The sequence below is a fragment of the Sus scrofa genome, chromosome 3, assembly GCF_054392235.1.
Source record: "Sus scrofa isolate SSC_HxYL_T2T_F1_AM1 chromosome 3, Sscrofa_HxYL_maternal_Yorkshire_Landrace_v2.0, whole genome shotgun sequence".
Classification (NCBI taxonomy): domain Eukaryota; kingdom Metazoa; phylum Chordata; class Mammalia; order Artiodactyla; family Suidae; genus Sus; species Sus scrofa.
This window is the reverse complement of record NC_139385.1, coordinates 45,493,357-45,510,569: the sequence shown is the minus strand read 5'-3', so window position 1 is coordinate 45,510,569 and position 17,213 is coordinate 45,493,357. Positions and strand designations below refer to the sequence as shown.

Genomic DNA, 17,213 nt, shown 5'->3' with positions numbered 1-17,213 from the left:
TATGATAGTTGGCAGTTGAGCAGCTGCCCTGTCAGGCATGGGACCAAGCATCACGTATATGTCCCCAACTGCAACTCGGAGTTTTATAGATGAGGAAGCAGGCTGAGAAGGCCAGTAACTTGCCCAAAGTCATTCAACCTGGAAGCTGGAGCTCAGGTCCAGGGCTTTTATCCTGTAAAGAATACCTCTATTTCCATGTACCCCCAATAGCTATTAATTTATTTATTTTAGGGCCACACTTGCAGCATGTGGAAGTTCGCAGGCTAGGGGTCAAATCGGAGCTACAGCTGCCAGCCTATGCCACAGCCACAGCAACACAGGATCGGAGAAGTGTCTGTGACCTACGCCACAGCTCACAGCAACGCCAGTTCCCAGACCCACTGAGGTCAGGGATCGAACCCATGTCCTCACGGATACTAGTCAGGTTTGTAACCTGCTGGGCCACAAGGGGAACTCCTCCCCCTTCAGCTTTTGATTGTCTAATTAGTGCATGACAATATGAGGCTGTCTAAAGAGTAGACAGTTCTCCTGTGGTGCAGCAGGTTAAGGATCCACTGTAGTCACTGCAGCAGCTTGGGTCACTGCTGCGGCAAAGGTTCGATCCCTGGCCCCGGAACTTCTGCATGCCACCGGCCTGGCCAAAACAGAACTAAAAAATTAGAACTGACAGACAGTAGACTTGACCTTCAGGGGTGTTGCACTCAGCTGGAGTTTGAGAGGGAAATCAGCTGGACGCCAGGGAGGTGCTGACTAGTGGGGGCCCAGGCAGGACTCAGTGGTGTCTAGGGTTGGGCTGCTGGCAGGAGTGGATTGACTGGATGGTTCTTTCTCGAAGAGGTGAGAAAAAGCAGTTTCCTCCCTTCAGCGTGTCGTCACGGCACTGGTCACTGGTCACTCAGCCAGAAATAGTGTTTCTCTGCTGGGTTCAGTGTGAGGGACTGAGGGGCTCTCGTCACATAAGGATTGCTCCCAGGAGCTTGTTATCTGATGGAGGGAAACAGGTGGGAAGGTGCTACCATGACTTGGTGGGGCTTAGCACAGAGTATTCATTTGCACAGTGGGTATTGCCTTAATTTCAGCTCCTTGGGCCATGGGCCACATCAGCTGGATGCCAGGAATCACTCAGGCCTTGAATCCCGCAGAGGGCTGTCTAGTGAGCTCCGGGGGGCCGGGGTCGTTAAAGACTTCGCTCTGAGGAGCTCAGCACAGTATCCAGTGGGAAACGGCATCCCCTTTTCATAGCACAGTGCAAAGGGATTCCAAGGGCCCCATGCATCTTCCATTTCTTAGAGATCCATCCAGAGGATGGAATAGACCCTGTCTAGAGCCTTTTTTTGTTTGTTTGTTTTTTGTCTTTTTAGGGCTGCCTGCGGCAGGTGGAAGTTCCCAGGCTAGGAGCTGAATCAGAGCTACAGCTGCTGGCTTACGCCATAGGCGCAGCAACTCTGGATCCAAGTCACATTTGCGACTTACATCACAGCCCGCATCAACTCCAGATCCTTAACCCAATGAGTGAGGTCAGGGATTGAACCTGCGTCCTCATGGATACTAGTCGTGCTCGTTATCCGCTGAGGCATGATGGGAATTCCAGGCCAGAGCGTTTTAAGAGTGGACAACAGCAGCTAAGACTGAGGAGGCAGCTCCAGCATCTTGGAAGGGCCTGGGCTGTCAGGCTGAATGGTGTTCATGATTCGGTGGGTGATGAAGCATCACTGACGGGTAGCAGGCTGGGCGGGGGTAGGGTGGGGAGGCAGAGAAGGGTTTTGGCCGTCTCTGGGGAGCTGGCGAAGAGGCTCAGAGGTGGCCTACTCCTTCCTGGCTCCTGCTCACACCTTATAGCTTCTGAAGAACACGCGCGACCTGATTCCTTGCGATTGACCTGCGCACCTGCGCCTTCTGGACTAGTAGAGGGAGGGGAAGGGGGCGGTGGTGGAAATAGTCCCTTGGGACTGCCGACCGCATCCCTGTGTGGTCGGCCCAGGTCCTGGCTGAAGGCGCGCTGCCTTCCCCGGGCCGGAGACGTGGACTGATTCAGCTCTGCTCTAGCCTGGGAAGCTCCTCCCGAGCTCGTGTGACCCCGCAGGGTGGCGAGGTCTGCAGACTCGCCGAGGCTCGCCTCACAGCCAGGATGACAGATTCCGGACGATCTCACCCCTCCCACTATGCCACCTGCCAGTCAGTGCCCTGGGAGGAGCAAGAGGGTGGGCGCCCCCAAAACGGGCCAATCATAACTGGCGTTTGTCCTCGGCTCCGTTCCCCCCCACCCCCGCCACGGTTGCCTGGCAACTCCTCGACGCTCTGGGCTTCCAAACTTTGCCTTTTCCCTTCCTTTTCCGGGCGCTGCGGAAAGAACCAACAACGCGGGCCGGCCTACCTGCTGAGTCGTCAGCCCCCGAGTCTTCAGAGCGGGCCCCGGGCCCACCACCGAGACAGCGACCCTCCTGCCTTCCTAGAGAGGCAGCGGGGAGAAGGCGAGCGCCGAGGCCAGAGCCACTTCCGGCCTCGCGCGCGGCGGAAGACCTGTTGCGCCCGGAAGAAACCCGCGGCGCTCGAACGCGAGGGCCGCGTCTGGGCTTGGTCGTGACGCCCAGGGTCCGCCGCGCCGGAGTCCTGGCCCCTGCACCTCCTGCTGGCGCTCCGGCACCTTGCGGGCCCGCCCGGTGCTGCCTGCGAGAGCCCACGCGGAGGCGGTAACGGCCTGGAAGGAGACCTGGGATCTTTTGCGGGGAGCGGGAGGAACTGAGGCAGTCAGTGCGGGGCGGGCCGGGTAGTAAAGGCGAGGAAACGTTAAATAGACGCTTCACCGCCTTCACTCATTCATTTTTCAATATAAATGCCTGCGTTCCAGGTCTTTTGCTAGATATTGAGGGATAAGCGATGAAAAATCTGACAAGATCCATGCCCTCATGGGTTGAGCTCCAGTGAGGGAGGCGGACGTAAATGACACATTAATTTAAAGTGGTGACAGACGGGGGAAGCAGTGGAGAATGTTAGGAATTGATTGTCCAAGGACGGAACGCTGAGACTTGAATGACGGGAAGGATTTCAGGGTAGAACCTTCCCAGCAAGGGGAACAGAATGAATAAAGTCCCTGTCATGACGAAGAGGTTGGCGGTCCAGGAGCTGAAATGACCCCGGTGGTGGGATGGAGGGGCAGGCGGGAGGGTAGGCTAGAGGCCTGAGACTTGTGAGGGGCTCTGGCCTGAGTTTTCTCCCTGGTGTCCTGTGGAGGGTGGAGAACCGGAGGTTTTGAAGGTGGTCCAGCCTGCCCCCTGTCCCTGCTCCTTGGCCATCCTGTGACCTGTGGTCGGGCAGTCTTCCTGCCTGGGTTGCAGAGGCAGCATTCTCAACTCCTAGGGCAAACTCTGGTTTTTCTCTGTTCTCAACTAACAAAGCTCCAGGCTATCCATGAAGATTCATACAATCCAACAGGCCACTGACTAGAACAAGCTGGGCTCCTTGAGAGGAAAATGGCAAGGATTCCTGGGGGTCTTAACTCTTGCAGCCTCTCCTGTATCTCTGCTCCCGTGGGCATGCCCATCTGACAGGTTCCTGGCGAGGCATGATTCCCTGGGACTAACAGTTCCTGACTGAGCATTTACTTGCATTAAGAGTTGGTACTGGCGTTCCTGTCATAGTGCAGTGGAAAGGAATCTGACTAAGAACCATGAGATTTCGGGCTTGATCCTTGGCCTCGCTCAGTGGGTTAAGGATCTGACATTGTGGTGAGCTGTGGTGTAGGTCAGGGATGAGGCTCGGATCTGATGCTGTGGCTGTGGTGCAGGCCAGCAGCCTGGGAACCTCCATATGCCTCAGGTGCAGCCCTAAAAAGCAAGGAAAAAAAAAAAAAGAGTTGATACTGGGCGAAGTGATCTACTTTCATTCTCTCATTTATTTAATCATTATAACAATCCTATGAGGTATGAATCTATGAATGGAATCAGTTCAGTTACAAATAACAGAGACCCAAGATAACAAGATCTTAAGACAGCAGTGTATTTCTCCAGATAACATCTGGAGGTGGGCTGGAGGTAGCCTGTGGCAGGACTAGCGTGGCAGGACTAGTATGGCAGTCCTAATCCACAAATTCAGCAGGGATCCAGCCTCCTAGCCTGTGGTTCCACTGCCATTAAAGTGCCATCTCACCACCTCAAAACAAGGAGTAGGATTTAACCATTTGTGCTGATTTTGTTGTGGTTGTTTGTTTGTTTTGCCCTCAGCATATGGAATTTCCCAGGCCAGGGATTCAGCCTGCACTACAGCAGCAACCCATGCCACTGCAGTGACAACGCTGGACTCTTAACCTGCTGCACCACAAGAGAAGTCCCCTTTGTGCTGATTTTCAGATTTTCATCAAATGGGATATTATGTACAAATTTATGTTAATCTGAAATTATTGATGAAAGGGATGATTTCCTAGAAAAATAAAACTTTTCCAAATTTAGTCAAGGAGACATAGCAATTCTGAATGTCCACTATCCCATAGGAAAAATTATAAAAATAATTTTGTATTTTTTTCTACTTTTTTTTTTTTTTTTTTTTTTTTGTCTTTTGTCTTTTTAGAGCTGCACCAGCATCATATGGAGGTTCCCAGACTAGGGGTCCAATCAGAGCTACAGCTGCTGGCCTACGCCAGAGCCACAGCAACACCAGATCCTTACACCACAGCTCATGGTAATGCCAGATCCTACACCACGGCGTCTACAACCTACACCACAGCTCATGGCAATGCCAGATCCTTAACCCACTGAGAGAGGCCAGGGATCGAACCTGCAACCTCATGGTTTCTAGTCAGATTCCTTTCTGCTGTACCACAATGGGAACCTCCTCTACTTTTATTTTATTTTATTTTTTTTTCAGTATTTATTTTATATATATTTTTTATTTTCCCACTGTACAGCAAGGGGATCAAGTTATCCTTACATGTATACATTACAATTACATTTTTTTCCCCACCCTTTGTTCTGTTGCAACATGAGTATCTAGACAAAGTTCTCAGTGCTACTCAGCAGGATCTCCTTGTAAATCTATTCTAAGTTGTGTCTGATAAGCCCAAGCTCCTGATCCCTCCCACTCCCTCCCCCTCCCATCAGGCAGCCACACGTCTCTTCTCCAAGTCCATGATTTTCTCTTCTGAGGAGATGTTCATTTGTGCTGGATGTTAGATTCCAGTTATAAGTGATATCATATGATGGTATTTGTCTTTGTCTTTCTGGCTCATTTCACTCAGTATGAGAGTCTCTGGTTCCATCCATGTTGCTGCAAATGGCATTATGTCATCCTTTTTTATGGCTGAGTAGTATTCCATTGTGTATTATATATATACCACATCTTCCTAATCCAATCATCTGTCGATGGACATTTGGGTTGTTTCCATGTCCTGTCTATTGTGAATAGTGCTGCAACAAACATGCGGGTGCATGTGTCTCTTTTAAGTAGAGTTTTGTCCGGATAGATGCCCAAGAGTGGGATTGCGGGGTCATATGGAAGTTCTATGTATAGATTTCTAAGGTATCTCCAAACTGTTCTCCATAGTGGCTATACCAGCTTACATTCTCACCAACAGTGCATGAGGGTTCCCTTTTCTCCACAGCCCCTCCAGCACTTGTTATTTGTGGATTTATTAATGATGGCCATTCTGACTGGTGTGAGGTGGTATCTCATGGTAGTTTTGATTTGCATTTCTCTTATAATCAACGATGTTGAGCATTTTTTCATGTGTTTGCTGGCCATCTGTATATCTTCTTTGGAGAAATGTCTATTCAGGTCTTTTGCCCATTTTTCCATTGATTGATTGGCTTTTTTGCTGTTGAGTTGTATAAATTGTTTATATATTCTAGAGATTAAGCCCTTGTTGGTTGCATCATTTGAAACTATTTGCTCCCCTTCTGAAAGTTGTCTTTTTGTTTTCTTTTTGGTTTCCTTTGCTGTGCAAAAGCTTTTCTCTACTTTTATTTTTAATGAATAAACTTAGTAGGCAGTGGTGCTAGTTAAAGTATATATTCTGGTTGAAAAAGAGTCCCAAACTAACAGCAGCTTAAACAGGGTATCTATTGCTCTCTTATGTCACCATAAGAGGACTAGTTTGGTGGCTCCACAATCATCAAGAATCCAGGCACCTTCCATTTTGTTGCTTTGACACCTCTGGGTCCGTGACAGCCAGGTGTTTCTGTCATCTGCATGGCCCAGGCCGCTATGTCCAAATTGCTGCTGGCAGTTGGGGAAAAGAGAATAGGAAGGCATGACCCATCGCTTCCAGTAAGATGTGTATAGCGTGTCTGCTCCCATCTCGCCTTCAATTGAATTACCTGGCCATACTTAAATGCAGGAGAGGCTGGGAAATATATATGCCCAATAGAATATATGGTTGATGTGCCAGTTAATAATTTATTCTCTCTCAGCCCCCAGTACATCCTTTTGGTTCTGCTTTGGGATGATGGAGCCAGACCCCCGACTTTTCTCCTTTGCAGATGTTAGTCTCTGTCAGTAGAGGGCGCTGGAAGGCTACACTGGTAAATAAGAAGGTTCAAGTTCCTTCTTCCTTGTGCAGTTTTCGGCTGGGGCCAGTAGCGGGAGGAGAGGGAGCCCAGAAGCATCTACTTCCGCCGTCTTGATAGAACAGTCTGAGCTCATCCCTCCCAGCAAGTTGTTCAAGCAAATGCAGGAAGGTGTATATTCAAGGTTTGCACACGGGAGCTCCTCCTGTGGCGCCAAGGGGTAAGAATCCGACTGTAGTAGTTCAGGTCGCTGTGGAGGTGTGAGTTCAATCTCCAGCCTGGCCCAGTGGGTTAAGGATCCTGTAATAGCTCAGCTGTGGCTTGGATTCAGCTCCTGGCCCAGGAACTTCCATATGCAGCAGGAAGGAAAAAAAGGAAAAAAAGAAAGAAAGACAGGAAAAAGAAAAGAAAGACAGAAAAAAGAACAGATCTGCAAACATCTAAATGTCCAAGAGGAAGGGACTTTAAACGTCTATGCTGTGGACCACTATGAAGCGTGTAAAACAATGGATTTCATTTATGAATGATGATTTGGAAACCTACATTCGATAGACTTTTGAACCAACAACACATCGCTTATGTAGAATGATTCCAGATTTCTCTTTGAAATATTCATATATGTAGAACTGTAAGAACAGACAAAAATGTTAACAGTGCTTATTTCTGAAGGAATGGACTTAGAAGGAATATTTTAACCTTTCGGTTATTCAATGAATATTGTGACAGGCAGTATATGTGTGTATACATATATTTACCAACTTAAAATAATACATTTTTAGGAGTTCCCGTTGTGGCTCAGTGGTTAACAAATCCGACTAGGAACCTTGAGATTGTATTCCATCCCTGGCCTCGCTCAGTGGGTTAAGGATCCGATGTTGCCGTGAGTTGTGGCGTAGGCCACAGATGCGGCTCGGATCCCGAGTTGTTGTGTCTCTGGCATAGGCTGGTGGCTACAGCTCCAATTCGACCCCTAGCCTGGGAACCTCCATATGCCGCTGGCGAGGCCCTAAAAGGACAAAAAAAACCCACTTTTTTTTGAGGTATAGTTGAGTTCCAATGTTATGTTACTTTTAGGTGTACAACACAGTTGATTCAGTTATATTATATAAAACTGATCCTTTTCCCTTATAGGTTATTACAAATTATTGATTATCAATTCCTATTCTTACAGTAGGTCCTTATTAATGATCTAATTTTTTCTTGTTTGCTTTTTAGGGCCACACCCGTGGCATGTGGAAGTTCCCAGGCTAGGAGTCTAATTGGAGCTGTAGCCGCCAGCCTACACCACAGCCACAGCAACTCAGGATCCAAGCCATGTCTGCAACCTACCCCACGGCAATGCCAGATCCTTAACCCACAGAGCAAGGCCAGGGATCAAACCCCCATCCTCATGGATACTAGTTGGATTCGTTTCTGCTGAGCCACAACTGGAACTCTCTAGTAATCTATTTTATATAGAGGAGTGTGTATATATTAATTCCAATCTCCTAATTTATCCCTCTCCCACCTTTCCCCTTTGGTAACCATAAGTTTGTGTTCTTGTCTGTGAGTCTATGTCTGTGTTGTAAATAAATTCATTTGGATTTTTTTAAGATTCCGCTAAGTAATATATTTGTCTTTGTCTGGCTTACTTCACTTCGTATGATAATCTCTAGGTCCACCTATGTTTCTGCAAATGGCAGCATTTCATTCTTTTCTTATGGCTGAGTAATATTCCTGTGTGTGTGTGTGTGTGTGTGTGTATCACATCTTTATCCATTCATCTGTCAGTGCACACTTATGTTGCTTCTATGTCTTGGCTGTTGTAAGAAGTGCTTCAATGAACATAGGGTGGCATGTATCTTTTCAAATTACGGTTTTCTCCAGGTATGTGCCCAGGAGTGGGATTGCAGGTTCACATGGTAGTTCTATTTTTATTTTTTAAGGAACCTCCCTACTGGTTTAGCCGACTTACATTCCCACCAACAGTGTAGAAGGATTCCTTTTTCTTCACACCCTCTTGAGCATTTATTTTTCTAGACTTTTTGCTGATGGCCATTCTGACTGGTCTAAGGTGATACTTCATTGGTAGTTTTGATTTGCATTTCTCTCATAATTAGCAGTGGAAAATAATTCACATTTTTTCATGTGTCTTTTGGCCATCCGTATGTTTTCTTTGGAGAAATGTCTATTTAGTTATTCTGCCCGTTTTTTGGTTGGGTTTCTCAGGGTTTTTTTTTTTATATTGAGCTGTATGAGTTGTTCATACATATATTTCTTTTTAACTTTTTTTTTTTTTGTCTTTTTGCCTCTTCTAGGGCCGCTCCCATGGCATATGGAGGTTCCCAGGCTAGGAGCCAGGCCTACGCCAGAGCCACAGCAACACAGGATCCAAGCCGCGTCTGCGACTTACACCACAGCTCACAGCAACGCCGGATCCTTAACCCACTGAGCAAGGCCAGGGATCGAACCCGCAACCTCGTTTCCCAGTCGCATTCATTAACCACTGCGCCATGACGGGAACTCCTGTTTGTATATTTTGGAAACTAATTCCTTTGCAAATATTTTCTCCCATTCTGTAGATTGTCTTTTTGTTTAATGGGCTTTTTTTTTTTTTTTTTTTTCTGTACAAAAGCTTTTATGTTTAACTAGGTTCCATTTGTTAATTTTTATTTCCATTATGCTAAGAGACAGATCCAGAAAGACATTGCTGTGATTTATGTCAGAGTGTTCTGCCTATGTTTTCCTCTAGAAGTTTTATAGTATCTGGTCTTACATTTCGGTCTTTTTTTTGGGGGGGTGCCCAAGGCATGTGGAAGTTCCTGGGTTAAGGATCAAATTCACACCACAGCAGCAACCTGAGCCACTGCAGTTAAAATGCCAGATCCTTAGCTCACTGAGCCACAAAGAAACTCCTTACATTTAGGTCTTTAATCCATTTTGAGTTGTTGTTGGTTTGTTTATTTATTTATTTATTTATTTGGCCACTTTTTGCAGAAGTTTCCAAGCCAGGCAAGTTTTTTGCAGAAACTTTTTGCAGAGGTTTCCAGGCCAGGGATCAAATCTGTACCACAGCAGTGACCCAAGCCACAGCAGTGACAATGCGAGGCCACCAGGGAACTCCTTTTTTGAGTTTATTTTTGTGCATGGTGTTAAAGAATGTCCTAATTTCATTAACAAATAGCTGTCCAATTTTCCCACCACCCCTTGTTGAAGAGACTGTCTTTTCTTCATTGTGTATCCTTTCCTCCTTACTCAGAGATTGACCTTAGGTGGCGTGGGTTTATTTCTGGGCCTTCTGTCTTATTCTGTTGATATATATGTCTTGTTTCGGGAGGCCTAAAAATTTTAGGTACTGGAAGTAGGGCAGTGAAAACAGTCTGATCTCATGGAAATTATACTTGAGTAGTGGGAGGCAAATACTATACAAATATGTCGGGTAGTGATAAAAGGAAGAAAAATAACGTAGGGGAGAGGCATGGCTGCGCGCGCCCGTGTGTGTGTGTGTGTGTGTGTGTGTGTGTGTGTGTGCGCTGTTAAGGATAAACCACTTTGAGTGCCATGTGAGCAGAGTCAACCTTACGGATATGGCTACCTATAATCTTCCATGCTTTCTTAATTTTCTTCCCTCCACTGAGAATGCAATACTTGCATCATCAAACCGCCACCACGAGAAAAGGTTTTCTATTTCAGAAACAGATCTGGAGCCGCAAACCTCCAAGAGGAGTAAGAAAACGTTGGTAGTAGATCCAAATGTATTCGAAGGAGAACCCAGAGCTTTCCCGACGTGGCCCCTCCTGCTTTAGGTTCTCTCCAGCCCGGAGGCCCGCGCCGTCCTTCAGTCAAAGCTGCTGGTAGGAGAGCTTGGGGCTCCTCGAGGTCACCGTCCTGGACTGCTGCGTCCGCTCTGAAACCCTGGCCGACCTCGGAGACCGAGAACACCGCGCCCCTCACGGGACTGCACTTCCCAGAGAGCCCCACTCCCCTATAGGCTTGACCAAAGACTGGGGCGGGGGGTGGGTGGCGGACTGCAAAGGCTATAAATAAGTCTCCCACTGCGGAAGAGCACGGCTGCCTCAGCCTTCGACCCACTCTGGAGAGGAAGGAGCCGGAGGCGGAAGGAAGAGTCCGCGCCAAAGCATCCCTTCCGGCGGAGCGGGCGCTCCAATCGTAGCTGGGCCATGGGACTTCTTCGCCCACCAGGCCAGCCTCGGCTTCCCCTTTTCGCCCTTCACGGGCAAAAGAAACACCGAAACGCGAAAAGCCCAAAGGGCAGAAGACAGGGCGAGTCTAGACGCAAACCCCAGCCTGGGAACGTGGGCGTTGCGCACGGAGTCGCTGCCTTCTGATTGGTCACCCCGGGGATTCTCCGCATTCATTGGTCAGACCGAAGGCCGGTATAATTGGCGAACAGCCTTCTGGAGACTGTAGTTCGTATTGCTTGCCTCAATGCAAGCGCCGTGTCGTTTCCCGGCGAGCCACGCGCGAACTTCCGGCGCCGAAAGCTAGCGGCGGAACCGGGAACGCCTGGGCGGGTGTGGGCGGTGTGTGTCCTGGGGGCGGGACCCGAGACGCGGGCCGCGGGGCTCCGCTGTCTACAGCGGCTCTGGGTAGCTGGGGCCAGCGTCCGGAGGCCGAGGCCGAAGGGGGCGTGCACTATTGGGAAGTGGGGTGGCGGAACCTGGGGCGCCGCGCTCGCTGCCCGCCCCGCCGCTTCTCATCTCCGCACAGGCAGGGCTGCCTGGACTGAGCGCGGGGGTCCGGCTGAGTCCGCGCTCCCGCTTGCTGCGTCCGGCCGAGCGACCCTGGTGAGTCCCTGGCTCTCTCCGAGCGGAGTCTCCTCCTCGGTCACGGAAGGATGAGAATGGAGAGCGTACCTTTCAGAGGTGTTGTGAAGAGAAGGACAATAAAGTGAAGTGCTTAGTGTAGTAGGAAAGAATTGGAAACAACCCGCATGCCTCACTCGGGTATTGATTAAGAAACAAGTACCGCGCAATCTCTCAGAGCGGCTAATGAAGAAGCATTGTTAGATTGAAAAGCAAATTACAAAATAGTATTTCCGTAAGACCTCATTTATGTAAAAACAAGCACAGAGCACTCCCCCCCCCCACGCCCCCGTTTCTATGGATACGTTTCCAGTAAATCCACAGAGGAAAGTTTGGGACGTTGGAAGTTAATGGGGATACAGCTGCAGTGTGGAAGGGAGAGGTTTTTTGTTTGTTTTTTTAATGTATGTCTGTATTGTTTAAGTCTACTCCCCTTTTTTTATTAGAATGATTTTTTTGAAACAAAAAAACAGTTTAGAAAAACTCAAGGGAAAGTTCTCTTGTGATGCAGCAGGTTAAAGATCTGGTGTTGTCACTGCAATGTTTTGGGTCACTGCTGTGGCACAGGTTAGATCCCTGGCCTGGGAACTTCTGCATGCCGCGGTGCAGCCAAAAATAAAGAAAAAAAAAATCCAAAATACACACCTTTTAGCTGTAACGTTCATGTGTCCCTGATAAATGACTCCGGATATTGTCTGTGGGCCCTTTACTAACACCTTAGGGGCCAGATATCTTTTGGAATTAAGAGGTTTTGAGATCTGAGAAAGATAATACAGTGTGTATATTGTATAATGCCACCAGCAGAATCTGGGACAACCCTCCATAACCAAACACATTAATTTTTTTTTTAATTGAAGAATAATGCCCACAGAAATATACATTGGAAGTTCGGCATGAGGAATTGTTACTAACTAAACAAATACATTAGTATTCTTGCTGTAAAACACAAACATTAAGTGAGACAAATGAATATTATATGCTCATCTCTTGTCAGCAGGCCAGGTGGTGAAAGCCTGGGCATTTTGGATTTTGGAGCTGAGGACAGGGCGCCCTGGCCCTATGTTGGTAGGAGAGAGAGTCACGTGAGCAGAGAGGGCATTCCAAGAGAGCATGGAAAAGGGGTCAGGGCCAGGAGGGATGGACCTGGAGTCCTTGGATGTCCTCTAGGCTCGGGTTTGCTCAGGTACCGCCCCCTGTCTTCTGTTTTGCTCTTTCCCCAGGAATGCGTGTCCAGATGCCACCCCAGCTGCCACTGGGGATCCCTCTGGGAGACTGAAGGGCAGGCGCCCAGGTTGAGGCGGCCAGTAGAATGGCAACCCCCCCAGAGCCTCAAGACCAGGCCCCTGGGGAGGGAGAAGGGCTTCTGATTGTGAAGGTGGAAGATTCCTCCTGGGAGCAGGACTCTGGCCAGCAAGAGGACAGCAGGGATTCGGAGGCCTGCCGCCAGCGCTTCCGGCAGTTCTGCTACGGGGATGCCGGTGGGCCCCACGAGGCCTTCAGCCAGCTCTGGGAGCTCTGCTGCCGCTGGCTGCGGCCCGAGCTGCGTACTAAGGAGCAGATCCTGGAGCTGCTGGTGCTGGAGCAGTTCCTGAGTGTGCTGCCTGTGGGCATCCAGGATTGGGTATGTGAACAGCACCCGGGGAGTGGCGAGGAAGCCGTTGCCTTAGTGGAGAACCTGCAGAAGCAGCCTGTGAAAGCCTGGGCACAGGTGAGGGGCCTCCCTTCTGCATCCGGGGCACCGGGATGGCACCTGGACTGAGGAGAAGTGGCCGTTTCCAGAGTGCTGAGTCCTCCAGGGGTTGGGGAGCGGGGGCATAGGCAGAGCCAGAGGAGCATCCACAGCAGCATAGCACAACTCGTGTGGCCCTTCTGAAGGACATCGTCCTGGTGACTCTGGTTTCTCTGGGGGTGGGCTTGGAGGGCAGCAACAGAACCAAAGCAGACGTGTTCCGGGAAGGCAGCTCCCCACAGGTTCTGCAAACGTCTGTTTGTGTTCTGTTCTAGGCTGGGCTCCCTGCGCATAGTGGGAGCACCAGAGGGGGTGTGAGAAGGGAGCGCTGTCCGCGTGAACCCTGCTGTCTTGTGGGGTGTGGGGCCTTTAGCATCTGGGGAGATGCGCATGTGTGGGAAGGCGGGGGATTCTGCCTTTGACAGCAAGTCCCCCCACCCCCACCCCCCGCAACACTGCCTCTTGCTAAGCGGCTCTTTGATTCTGGCCCTCGCGGGCTGGTTCTAGGCTCACACTTTGTTGGAGAGTCTCCCTGGGCACACAGCACCGCCTGGTGCCACATTCTCATCCGGTCTTTCCTGGGGCCCCGTCTTGACCTTCCTCCCCACACCCCAGCATCCTGAGGCGTGTCCTGTGTCTCCTTCCCAGGGACTAGACTCTGTCTGCCCCATCTGGGCTCCGTGCTGATGAGCATGTTGTGGTTCCTGCGCAGGATGTGCCCTCAGAGGAGGCGGAACGCGAGGCTGCAGTCCAGGGATCCCGGGCCAAGGCGCCTCCCCAGAAGGCAGGGGCACAGAGCCGGCCACCTTTGCCCTGGGAGCTGCACGGCCGCGGTGGTGAGTAAGCTTGTAGGTGGCAGAGTTGCTGGGCAGGGGCGTGGCTCCTTCCCACGTGTTGCCCTAAGGGTAGCAGGTCGGGAACCTCTGTGAAGGCGAGGTGTGACTGCGCGCGCGTGCGTGCGTGTGTGTGTGTGTGTGTGCGCCCGCGAGCACGTGTGCGTGAAGGAGGGCGTGTGAGATCTCACTCCTGGACTGGGCTGGCCTCTTTGAGGCTCCATTCTTCTCCTTCAGCCCAGCAACCTGCTCTTAAAGAGGCGAGGCCCAGAGAGACGACGGACACCCGCTTTTCCTCTGGGGTGAGTCCCATCCTTTTCCTGCCCGACCCATCCCGTTCCCACTGCTGCCCGCTTCTGGTCTCTGCCCCCGACTGCCCGGGAGCCCTGCGCCCGGCAGCCCTGAGCCGGGTTTTCTCACCTCATTCCAGGGACCGGTGACTTTTGGAGACATTCCCTTCTATTTCTCCCGGGAGGAGTGGGGGTCCCTCGACCCTTCTCAGAGGGATCTCTTCTGGGACATAAAGAGGGAGAACTCCCGGAACGTTGCCCCGGGTAAGCAGCGGGCCCAGCTGGGCTCCTCGGGCACCTTGGCTCCTCTGAGCTGAAGGCTGTCGCCTCTTTGGAGTCCCAGCAGCCGAGGGTGGGTCTGGGCAGGCCACAGCTCTGCTGTTCCTGCTGGTGTGGGTTTTCCTTCCTGCTCCTTCCTTGGCCGACTCCCAAGAGAGCTTTCCCTGTGGCCCCTGGAGAGTCCCTTCCTGCTGGTGTCCCTTGTTCCCTGCCTGTGACCTTGTCTTATCATGGAGGCGGGGGAGCCGCATGCCACTGTGCTGAGCACGGAGGGGGCATCTTCTCCTGTGATGCTCACACCCTGCGCGTGCAAGGGTGTGCACGTGTATAGATGAGGGGCCTGCACTCACAGAGCTCAAAGGACACCGAAGGGACAGAGCTGAGACTTTGTGCAAAAGGTGCTTGTGAGCCCTCTTGAGCCTGCCCGGCAAAGGGGTGCTGACTCCCACCTGCCGTGTGCCAGGGCTGGGGCCCTGCTCACTAGAGGCCACGCTCCTAGGTCCTTGTCCAGGCCAGGACCTTCCTAAGCAGGTTTGGGGATCCTCTCATTTAATCCCCACAGTGCAGCGCCAGCCGAGGATCTGGGGCGGCCACATCTGTTTTTGAGTTGAGGCCGAGGTAGGGCTTATGTGGCGAGAGGCGGCCTGGTGGCGGAGCCCGTGTGTCTCCTGTTTCTGATCATGAATGGTGGCCGTTTGGGTCGCTTACAGGCGGCCTGAATCCCTTGCGTTTGGGAGAGGAAATAGCCAGGGTTGGCAGTGGAGCCCGGCCTGGCAGAGGCATGGGTTGGTTAGGCCTGTGGACGGCAAGCACACCCCCAGCCGCTGGCTATGAGTGCTGTCCCTGTGGTCATGTCCCCATTTGCTGGCGGAGGAGGCCGGGGCCGGGGTCTCTTGCAGCCCAGGGTCGTCTGAACCCGAGCGTCCAGGCGCCTGCCCAGAGCTCTGGCCCCAGGACCGAGTGGGGCTCAGGAGGCTGCCTCCTCTCCGTTTGTAGGTTTGGGGTTCAAGAGCCCCAGCGAGAGACCCCAGCTGGAGGAGGTGGTGACCGCGATCCCGGGCCAGGCCGTTGGCGACGTGGCTGCGTCCTGGAGGCCGGAGGCAGCGGAGGCCTGGGAGCGGGAGGCCCGGCCAGGGGCGCCCCGGGGGCGGGCGGCGGGGGCGCGGCGGGGGCGGCCGCCCACGCGCCGGCGGCAGTTGCGGGACCTGGTGGCCGAGAAGCCGCACAGCTGCGGCCAGTGCGGCAAGCGCTTCCGCTGGGGCTCCGACCTGGCGCGCCACCAGCGCACGCACACGGGCGAGAAGCCGCACAAGTGCCAGGAGTGCGACAAGAGCTTCCGCAGCTCCTCGGACCTGGTGCGCCACCAGGGCGTGCACACAGGCCAGAAGCCCTTCTCCTGCTCCGAGTGCGGCAAGAGCTTCAGCCGCAGCGCCTACCTGGCCGACCACCAGCGCATCCACACCGGCGAGAAGCCCTTCGGCTGCAGTGACTGTGGCAAGAGCTTCTCACTGCGCTCCTACCTGCTGGACCACCGGCGGGTGCACACGGGCGAGCGGCCCTTTGGCTGTGGCGAGTGTGACAAGAGCTTCAAGCAGCGGGCCCACCTCATCGCCCACCAGAGCCTGCACGCCAAGATGGCCCAACCGGTGGGGTGAGGCCGGAGGGGCGGCCAAGCTGGGGCCGCACCGGGCAGAGTCCTCCATCCTGGCCGCGCAGACAGGACTGCAGAGCCCCCCACTGCCCGGAACCCACCTCCCCCCGGGCCCAGCCAACGCCTCCAGGCGTGGAATCCCCTGTGACCTCCCGGCCATGCCCCCTGCTCCAGGTCTTTCTTGCCTCCCTCTGGTTTCCTGGAGCCCTGGTCCGTTTGGCTGGTGCTCTTAGAGCAGACGGTAGGTGGCTGGGGCACACGAGAGCTCAGCCTTGCTGGACCCTGTGGGGTCGGGCTTTCCGTCCTGCCATGCTGTGCCTTCCCTCGGTGGTGGAGGCTAAGCCTCAGGGTGCTGCTGGGCTCTGCGAGGATCTGGGTCCTGGGCCCCACCACAGGGGCCACCGGGTCCCCACCACTTCTCATCTCCAGGCGCTGGCTGCTGGGCGCCATCTGCCTCTGCTCTCAGCCAGCTGGCCCCCGGGAGTTCCTGAGCATCACCCCGCCAGGCCGGGGAGAGTTGGGGGGGGGGCTCCAGGGATGGAAGGCCAACAGTGCAGACCAAGAACAAGGCCGCAGGAGGCCCCCCCACCCCGCTGCTCCCCCCTCTGCAGGAGGCGTGGGGGTCATGGTATTTAACGCTAGCACTGTGTCACGACTCCTGAGAAGCCACATTCCATGCCGATGGGCATTCAAAGGGACAGACCCCAGGCCCTCCAAAGGAGGTGGCCCAGCTGGCCTCAAAAGGGCAGCAAAAAGGGTTTAATAAACATGAGAACTTCCCCCAGGCTGTTCTTGTTCTTTAGGTGGCTGCTCTGGGGACGGGTTGGGACACTTGGAGTTCATACCCCTGGGCCCCCTAGCCCTGTGATCCTGGTGGCACTGGATGCTGGATGGCCGTCAGGTGGAGCCATATTCTTGGCTTCAGGTCGCCTGGGCCCTGAGTGTGGCCATGACCTTTGTCCTGTCAGCCAGTGGCTGTCTGGTCCGAGGACAGCTCAGGGGGGACAGCTGGTGGCACCCCTCTCCACACCAGCAGGACAGTAGGGGAGCTGATTGGGACTTGGCATCTTCACTCCTTCCCCCCGCCCCCTTTGGCGACATGAGGAAACAGGCTTGGGGACAGTGACTG

General features: G+C 52.7%; 1 protein-coding gene across 2 annotated transcripts; it reads left to right on the top strand.

The window, feature by feature from the left end:
• Nucleotides 1–2,522: 2,522 nt before the first annotated feature.
• On the top strand, nt 2,523–16,868 carry ZNF213 (zinc finger protein 213). Of its 2 annotated transcripts, none has more exons than XM_013995737.3 (6): nt 2,523–2,690; nt 12,523–13,010; nt 13,744–13,867; nt 14,102–14,166; nt 14,295–14,418; nt 15,430–16,868. In XM_013995737.3, exons 2-6 carry the CDS (start codon nt 12,612–12,614, stop codon nt 16,086–16,088), a joined length of 1,371 nt encoding a protein of 456 aa, XP_013851191.2. In that variant the 5' UTR covers nt 2,523–2,690; nt 12,523–12,611; the 3' UTR covers nt 16,089–16,868. The 2 variants fall into 2 exon arrangements, with proteins under 2 accessions (XP_013851191.2, XP_013851190.2); XM_013995736.3 differs by lacking the exon at nt 2,523–2,690 and adding an exon at nt 11,017–11,284.
• Nucleotides 16,869–17,213: the final 345 nt, after the last annotated feature.